General features: G+C 37.5%; 1 protein-coding gene across 1 annotated transcript in view; it reads left to right on the forward strand.

The window, feature by feature from the left end:
* The first annotated feature begins 8,060 nt into the window (after positions 1 to 8,060).
* The window catches only part of LOC106883549 (uncharacterized), a 4,499-nt gene continuing 2,525 nt past the window's right edge, over positions 8,061 to 10,034 (forward strand). Inside the window, exons 1-3 of the mRNA XM_052973481.1 lie at positions 8,061 to 8,080; positions 8,887 to 8,925; positions 9,697 to 9,826. Coding sequence (XP_052829441.1) covers positions 8,061 to 8,080; positions 8,887 to 8,925; positions 9,697 to 9,826 — 189 coding nt within the window. The remainder of the gene's footprint in view (positions 8,081 to 8,886; positions 8,926 to 9,696; positions 9,827 to 10,034) is intronic.

Raw genomic sequence — 10,034 nt, forward strand, 5'->3', positions numbered from 1 at the left:
TATCTTCCTGTACCTTGAGGGTATACTCTGACACCCATCTCCACCATCATTTTTTCTTTGTAGCTGGGGTAGCCATGTATCGTCTCTGTAGCAAGACACGTCTTCTTGTTCCTCCATTATATTTTAACCTCTCAACACCTGGCATAAACCATCTCCCTCAATTCTGCATTCCCATTCAGCCAAGGTGTCTTGTCTCACAAGTTACTTGGTGACTTTACTAGTGCTAGTACTACAAAAAAAGCAAAAATAAAAAAAAAGCACACAGTACACACTCTAAAGTAGTTGACATTAGAAGGGATATAGAAACCATGCCAAAACAGACATTGGTGCTGAATACAACCCTGTTAAATGGTTGGCATTAATAAGGGCATCTGGCTGTAGAAACCATGTCAAAACTGACACTGGAGCTTGATGTAGTCCTGCAACTTGCTGTCAAACCACCCAACCTATGTCAGCTAGGATAATGGATATTAGATGACAATAATGAAGAAATGATGTTTGTATATAAATATATTCATCAGCAGGTGACGTTACTTGGATACACTACTCGGGTATCACTCTATCCTCATCAGTGAGTATTGTAACTTTGATCATCACTTGGGTATCATTTTGACAATTCCAGATATATTTAAATTTTATTTGACTTTCTCACGATTTTTAGCAAAAAACAAACAGGTAAAAAATTAGTGATTCTTACATCATTTCTTTGACGTACACAGTAAGAGTAATTTTTTCCTGAGGAAATGTAATAAAATTTAAACATGTCTGAAATTATCTCCCGTACATACTAAAAATAACTAAAGTGAAAGTAGTCTGAGCTATCATTCTCAGCGCATAAGTATTTCTAATTAGATTTACAATGCTTACAGCTGTTGTTTTTCATACAGAAGTCTTTTCAGTAATTACTCTCTCAGCAATAATTCCACTCTCTAAGCTTTCAGAGGACACCACAAAATTTCTCACACGTAAGCATATTGCATATAAAGGATTTGGCCATAAAGCAGTTTCACTAGCTCTCCATTAAGTTCTGCTTAAAAACATCAAAGGTGGAGTTAAAGAATATGCACACCATCCGTTTTCAGCACAACAAAAACAGTAACCCTAACGCTAAACCCAAACCCCGGGTGTGCGTATTCTTTACCTTTGCCAACATCAAATACATTTGTTACAATAAAAAAAAACGAATAGTAAAATATCGGCAATTATATAATATTAGCACCACTAAAGAAAAACGTATCACGTGATATAGTCGGTCGTTGGAGGGATAAGAAATGTAATTTGATTGGTTATTATATTAAAATGGCGCTTGTAGACTAATATAAATAGTCCAGTTCGTCCGTAGAACAATTAGGTTGCTCATTAAAAAAAGCTGAAAATTACGAATTGTCGTGTATCCTAACAAAAATATGGATAAAAAAAGGATCAGTTTTGTGAGTAGTCATTGTAACATAGAAATATTTTAACTTTTTGAAATGAAATCATTCATTTATGATTCGCATATTTTCTCCTTTTCATATATCGTTTGTTTCTTACGATAAACGCATAGATATTAACGTTAATATTTATTGTGCCGCTCCTACTTTTTGAGATTTACAGTAGCTACAAAGTAGGGTTTATATTACATGAAAAATCACAATTATCTTACTATTACGTTGTATTAACCAAATTCTTAATCATTTGTTCCGTATCTGTTTTGTACACTTTTCACATTGTCTTTATTTACATCTTAATATTGAACATCGACATCAACCAAATACTTCTATATCCTTATAAATTGCACACAGACAGATGCACAGTTACATTAAACATGTGTATTATGCATGTATAATTTAGTTTCAACTGTAAATAAAGAACACGCAATAATTAGACACGTTTCACTTTCAATTGTGAAAAAAAAAAAGGCAAAACTGTTATTGTTTATACTTAAGACTGGTTCACCCTTTTATATTATGTATACAACTATTACATCTGGATATTTACAGCCTTTGTGACACTTGATAATTAACATCTTTGTGAAGATGTTTACCTGACACATTTTCTTAATAGGGGTGGGATAAATTTTGTTGCATACATACATAGATACATTCACAGTCACCCACGCACACACACACTTTATGTGTCAGATGGCATTCCTATAGAAATGAATCGGAAAATTAGTGCGCGAAAAAAACAAACAAAACGAAAAGAAAAACGAGAATTACTTCAGATTTATGCGGGTTATAAAACTCTGTAGATTACGATTTAAAATTGTTGAGAGGAACAGAATTTTGTCTGCCAAAACTTTACTTAAATTTCTCAATTTGAAATGATTTTCAGATTTAAGTTTTGAATATCTCAAATTATTAATTTTCAAATATATTGCGTAACGTTTTTAAAGCATAAAACAGAAAAAAAAATCTCCGAAAAATTTTGGAGGTGAAAAATTACGAACAACGAGGAAGCGACACTTCAAACAAAATGTTTTTTTTATGCCAAATCATAATTTAGAATGATTAATAACAAACTTTTTCTGGTTGTCAGTGGCTGTGGCCATGTTGGAAATAACGTGATTGCTAGAATATTTCAAACCCTTTACTGTCTCACTTTTCACTGAAGCAGTGCGTTAGATAAAGCTGCCCTTGTTTCTGTGTCTTTCCAATATGTGGTTTCATGTCGTATCTCAGATATAAATTTGTTTAAATATTCTTTTAACACATCCGAGCCTTTGAACCCTAAGCTGTTACAATATTGGGCACTTGCTCTTGACGGAAAGGGCGGGGTCTTTGGTACCATGCAGTTCAGTGATTGGTATAACTTTCAATCCTAGTTAGACGCTTGACCCCACCATGTATGTATGTATGACGTACATACATCATACATACATACATACATACATACAGCATTGATGGTGATACCCTTGCAATTGTGATCTAGAAACTCCAGGATGGAAAAGTTTCTGGAAGAGACTTGATTATTGGATATTGGTACAAGGAGCTCACCTTCTACCAACTATATCTTATCAATCTGTACCAGCAAGCTCTCAATGGGAACAGTAGCATACCACACTGGTTAGCTCTGACAGAGACAAAATTAATCCCCAAATGCAGAACAACCCACATGGCAAAAAAACTACTGGCCAATTGCATGCCAGAACTTAATGTATAAGATATATACAACATGCTTAAACCTCTTCCTTGAGGACCATTGTGAAACCAATAACATCTATGTCTTTATTTCCCACAGATGGCTAAACATAGATGGGACAAACCAGGAATTAAGTCGATTACATCGACCCCAGTGTGTAACTGGTACTTATTTAATCGACCCTGAAAGGATGAAAGGCTAAGTTGGCCTCGGAAGAATTTGAACTTAGAATGTAGTGGCAGACAAAATACCACTAAGCATTTCACCTGGCGTGCTAACGTTTCTTATTTCTTTATTGCCCACAAGGGGCTAAACATAGAGGGGACAAACAAGGACACACAAAGGGATTAAGTCAATTACATCGACTCCAGTGCATAACTGGTACTTAATTTATCGACCCCGAAAGGGTGAAAAGCAAAGTTGAACTCAGAACGTAACGGCAGACAAAATACCGTTAAACATTTTGCCTGATGTGCTTACGTTTCTGCCAGCTTGCCGCCTTAACATCGTCACAGCAGAACAAGTAGCTAGGTAGAAAGGAGTCTGAGGATGTGCTAAGCAATTGTTAATCAACAAAACTGTGATGTCAGAGGTGCGAGAGCATAACAGGAACCTAGTTTCAATGTGGGTAGACTACAAGAAAATCTTTGGCTGTTCCCCACTCATGGATGGTAGAAGACCTTCAACTTGCTAAAGTTCCAGTGAGCTAGCCATAGCTGACCTAACTTCATTGTGGGTCACCATCTTGAAATTAAACACAAAGAGTGACTGTATTATCACCGATAGAATACAGTATCGCATAGGCATGCTTATTCCGAAGGGACAGCCTCTCTGTGATGTTTATACTTTCTGTGAACCCCTTGTCATTCATGTTAAGGGAGTCTGAAGGATATCTCATTTGTTCACAAGGAAACAGAAATAACAAAATTACACACTGTTTCTTTGTGGATGATTTGAAACTTTATGCAAAGAATATACACAAGATGAAAATGAGCCTTGACCTAGTTATACCATTCTCAAAGGATGTAGGGTTGGAGTTTGATGAGGATAAATGTTGTTATATGGTTGTGAAAAAGGGGAAAACTGTAAACCAGACTAGCAACATCTCCATCAATGACTTGACTGTTTCTTCTATATCTGATGAAGAATGCTACAGGTATCTATGGTGGATGAAAACATATCTTGCAATGGCACCTGTAATGAAACACTTACCACTAAAGAATATTACAGCTGAATAAAGAAAATTTGAACCTCAGAACTCTCTGCATTCAATAAAACAGTGGCCTACAATGTGTTTGCAGTGTCAGTACTCATATCAACATTTGGACTGCTTGATGAGATCCAAGCCATTGATGTGAAAACCTGGAGAATATAACAAGCACATGTAATTTCCACATAAGCAGTGACGTAGTAGACTGCCTCTGCTTAAAATGAAAACAAAGCGGCAGAGGCTTAATATTGATCCAAAATGCCTTTGAATGTTGTATCATATCCTTTCAGCAACATCTTTTAACCACCGAATGTTGAAGTGCATCCCTTGACTAAGTTTGCATACATGAGATTGATAACATCATATGACTTGGATGGCAGCTCCTTGGGCAGCATTCCTTGTCTGATAGTCTTAAATACATGCCCAAAGAAGTTGCACGTCTCTACCACAATGTATCATCAGCTGAAAGGATGAGCATATATGAGCAGAAAACTATGCATGGATATATTAATAGAAAGCTCTGAGGTGATAGTAACATTGATCATCAAAGCAGTCTATCATGGACCAGTAACCAAATTACTGCCTCCCACTTTGAAGGGTATGCATTTGTGAGCCAGAAACAAGAAATATCAACCAAATACCTGATGCATAAAAGAGATAGAGATGCAGGAAAAGCAGTAAAATGTGACAACTGATGCAGACTTTGTGGAGTTAGCACTGAAGATATCACCTACATCATAAGCAATTGTCTGAAAATGTCACCACAGTATTATCTATGGATGAGACATGATGATGTAGCTAGGACACTCTATAATGAAATCCATCAGAAGGATAACCCCATGGAGGAAGAAATAAGACTGCATAATATGGTAGAAGTCATAGCCACTCAATAAAAAGGAGTACTGGTGGAATGTCCCAGTCAAAACCTCAATAAACTGTAAGCACAATGATTTGGGATAGGCAAGAGAAACTGTGTACAGTTGTGGAAATTAGCTGCCCAGAGGATGTTAACATTATTATACTGAAGATCAGTGAAAAAAAGAATACCTACACTGAATTATTGAGAAATCTGCAGTTACTTTATCCAGATTTCAAGTTCAGGTTTATACCTGTAATTATTGGGGCCCTGAGATATGCAACACACTGCCTAAAGTACTAATGTTGAGAAATTAGCCTTCTCAAAACTAGAACAGAGAAAGCTGATTTGAAGACTACAGATCCAATCCATCACTAAAACTAAAAATCTGTAAAACTTTCCAGAAGTTTATGATTTAAATATATATGTGCACGATTAAATATGCAACTATACACATGAGAATATATACATAAAACAAAACATACAAATCTGCACATATACACATGTGTGCGTGCACACACACACACAGACACATACACCCTGTGTTGTTAATGTTGTAATTCCAATGAAGGAGTGTTGTATCTAGGTTAGGAACCAGCTCTTTTTCTATTGGCAAGAAATCTTGAAATAAAACTGAATAACGACATACATATCCTCTCTCTCTCTCTAGGGAGTAGAGCCTCTTGCAGTAGCTCTTTTGTTGTATGGAGGTAACCCTCTTGGTGTAGTGACTTTGGATTACCTCAAGCAGAACATTGTGGTAACCAAATCTCAGGCGACTGAGAACAAATGTTTTTTATAAGTGAAACATGAATTCAACTAGCCACTTGTCTGCACATTGTTGTTATTATAGTAATCTGTATACAGAATGATACATCTTAACTCATGTGGATACCCAGACAGTGATTTTGGTCCTGTGTATTCCGATTGCAATCTGTTTGCGAGCCAATAGCATTGGACTGAATGTTGTTCTCTTCAGCCCACTTGTATATTACTTTCAGATCTTCCTGTAGTTTTGAGTTACCATCAAGATCCTTGATTGTTGGTGAAGTTATAGTATTGCCAGCATAGCTGGTGAGAGTGACTGGGGGCATATTTGAGAGAGAGAGAGAGAGAGCCACTATAAACAGTAGTGGCCCCAGTACAATTTCCTGATAATTGATGTCTCCTTAGAGACAACACCTTTGGTTGTGACTGAGTCCTACCTGTCAAGCAGCCTCTCCCTGAGTTCTCCAACTATATCAAAATCACACAGTTTGTGACATTTTATGCTCAACTTTATTGAAAACCTTGGCAAAGTTGAGATAATATCACATCCAAATTTAAATGGTTGAGCAGTTGTTTTAGTATCCAGTCATGGTTGCTGTATAAGGCAGCTCCTTTGTGGAGGGAAGCTATGCTGCATGCTAGTGAGCAAGCTATTTTCTAGGAACTTGATCAGATTCCTTCTGACAATGTGTTCCATGACTTTTTTCATATGTGCGGTAAGAGCATATGCTCTGTTTCCTCTTATCATCATCATCATCATTTAACGTCTGTTGTCCATGCTGGCATGGGTTGGATGGTTTGACCAGGATTAGCAAGCTGGAGAATTGCACCAGGCTCCAGTCTGATTTGGTATAGTTTCCACGACTGGATGCCCTTCCTAATGCCAACCACTTCACAGAGTATGCTGGGTACTTTTACGTAGCACTGCATAGGTGCTTTTATGTGGCATCGCATGGGTGCTTTTAAATAGCACCAGCATGAGTGCTTTCTATGTGGCACTAGCACAGGACTCTTGCAGGCCAATCCTCTCCACCAGGGGAACCAGCCTTAGCACTCCTGCTGTGGAGCATGGGTCTTCTTGAGTACCAGTAGGCGCCAGGCATCTAGGTCCTTTGTCATCTGGCTTGAAAGGTTCAGCATTCTGAAGTGATTCTTCAATACTTCATCCCAAGTCTTTCTGGGTCTCCCACTTCCACGTATTCCGTTAACTTAGAGTGATTGGCACTTTATGGAGCTATCGGCATCATTTGCATCACATGACCAAACCAGTGCAGTCTTCTCTCTTGTACACTGCATCCAATTCCTCTTATGCCTAACTTCTCTTACACATCCAGTGGAGCATACTAGCTTCATTCCTCTCTAACCTTCACATGTACTCCGCATAATTTTTTTTTAACATTTTGAGAAGTTTGCCACATGCAAAGAAACTTTGGAAAGTATCTGCAGTGGCTTTGCAAGAGCTTTCTTGTTTGTCTTCAGAAGAGTAACTAGCAAACCAATAGGGGCCCATTGCTGAATTTTAGTTCATCTCATCTGTGGCTGATATTGCCTCCTTTTCTAAGTTGGTAGGCTGGCAGACTCATTAACATGCTGGGAAAAATCTTAATGATATTTCATCTGCCTTTTTGTTCTGAGATCAAATTTCGCCAAGGTTGACTTTGCCTTTTATCCTTTTGGGGTCAATAAAATAAGTATCAGTTGAGCTCTGGGGTCAATGTTATCAACTTAATCCTCCCCTGAAATTACTGGCCTGGTGTCAAAATTTGAAACTGATATTATATCCTCTTCTTTTATGTCAGTGTAATTGATGATTGTCTCTTTCCCATGTAGATATGTAGTGTGAAGGCTTGCTTATTAGCATATCTCCCAGTGGGGATGTGAAAACACTTTCCTCACAGGGCTTGCAGTCAGTAAACCATTTTCTTCAAACTGAGGCCTTATCATGTAGCATACGAAAGCAAATTATTTTGCAAATTTATAAAAGGCTTTAGGGTTCATTTTTATAATTTTAACAGTGCTGCTTTCTATTTTACCCCTCTTTTTTATGGTAATTTTTTTTAAGGAGGGACTTATGCTTGAGAAGACATCAAGCTAAGTGAAATCATGATTGTCCTTGCAGACAGGTATGTCACCTGCATTCCACTCCAGCTGAGCATTCCTAATTTTGCAGGCTTGTGGGTGCAGGTGCCATGTGAAGAGCACCTGTACTGGTGCTGTGTAAAAGCACTTGTGCCAGTGCTGTGTAAAAGCACACAATACGCTCTGTAAAGTGGCTGGTATTAGGAAGGGCTTCCAGCTGTAGAAACTGTGCCAAAACAAATATGGAGCCTGGGTAGCTCTTCTGCTGGCCAGTTCCTATCAAACCATCCAACCGATGCCAGCACGGAAAACATGTTAAATGATGATGATGGACTTCTCACTATCATTAAGTTTATTTAAATGATTTGAGACCTTTTTCTGTGTCTCATAAGGACTCTCCTGTCTCAGTGGATAATATTTTCCTGTATATTGGTTCTTCTCTCTCTGACAATTTTAATATATATGGCATATATTATTAACAGAAATTCTTTGAATTTCATATCACAATCTTGTACAGAGAGACTTTAAGGCCAATTTTGTTTGAGGATCTGCTTTCCAATTGACTTCTAGTTAGCCTTATAGAAATTCAAACTGGATAGGGTTTGGATGTTTCCTTTGTTGTATACATCTTTAAGTAGTTTTGGGCCATACATTGTTACTTCTAGAATGTTGTGGTCTGAGAAAATCATGGGTGGCACCTTTACATTTTGGATGAGTTATATGTTATAGGTTGAAATAGAGGCCGAAGATGTTCCTGACTAGGAGTAGTATTGTTTGTTTCATGAGATCAATTAAGAATTCTGCTTGATTCTGTTTTTGTATGTTATTCCTGAAATTATATTGCTCTCAGGTCATTTGGTGTTGGAGAAGTTGAAATTGTCCATCAGAGGTATATTTTATTGATCTAGTTTTGTTAGGACTTCTTTTATTATTTTAAGCTTTCCTTCAAATTTATCAACATGTTTTATGGCATAAGGTGAATGGTATATGAGGTGGTATCAAAAAGTTCCTGGGGTAGTTATGTTTGATAAAAAATTACTTATTTGCCTAAGTTTTAACATCATCTACTTCGAAATAGTTGCCATGTGCAGCAATACACTGGTCCCAGCATTCCTGCCACTTTTGGAATCTGGTCTGGAAGTCATTTTCTGTAAGTAAGTTGAGGACCTTTGGTGATTCACTCCTGATCTTGACAATGGTGTTAAAATGGCGACCTTTGAGTTGCATTTTCAGTTTGGGGACGAGATAGAAGTCTGCAGGTGCTAAATCTGGCAAATAGGGTGAGCATGGAAGTGATACCATATTGTTTTTGGTGAAAAACTCACAAGTGAAGAGAGCTTGGTGACAGGGTGCATTGTTGTTGTGAAGAATCCAATTCTTCATACTTTTGCTGAATGTCCTCCCTTAAATGCTTCAAAATGTCATTGATCGTCTTCCAATGATCCTCATGCACAAGCTGATGAATTTTGTCCACATTTCCAGTGGTGACACTCATGGCAGGTCTTCCAGATCACTCATCGTCTTCCAAGTTGTATGTACTGAGGAGAGGGCAATTTATGTCTGCAATGACACAAGAAAACAGTTTGACCTGTGCTAAGCAGTTACTTAACAAGGTTAAAAACTTTCATGAACATGCATTGGTTCTTCTCTTCAACCAAAGGTCTAACTGGTTATGTGTAGATCCTTCTGATATCCCCAGAATGATACTCATTATGTTTCCAGCAACTGTAATGGTTTTAGGAGTGATAAGTAATAAAGGTCATGTCATGAAACCTTACATCTTTGCACAGGTTCGTAGAATTAATGCTGCTGTATATGTTAAGATATTGGAAACAGTCATTAAGCCTTGTCTTTGCGATTGAAATCTAGAGAGATTGTAGAGTCCACCATCTAAGTGATTTTTGACCCATACTCCAGGGTTGTCAGGTGAAATTTTGTAGAGCATGGCAGTAAAGTACAGAGAGACCAATATTGGGGAAAGTACACACAGATATATAT

Source organism: Octopus bimaculoides, chromosome 16 (assembly GCF_001194135.2).
Source record: "Octopus bimaculoides isolate UCB-OBI-ISO-001 chromosome 16, ASM119413v2, whole genome shotgun sequence".
NCBI classification, from domain to species: Eukaryota; Metazoa; Mollusca; class Cephalopoda; order Octopoda; family Octopodidae; genus Octopus; species Octopus bimaculoides.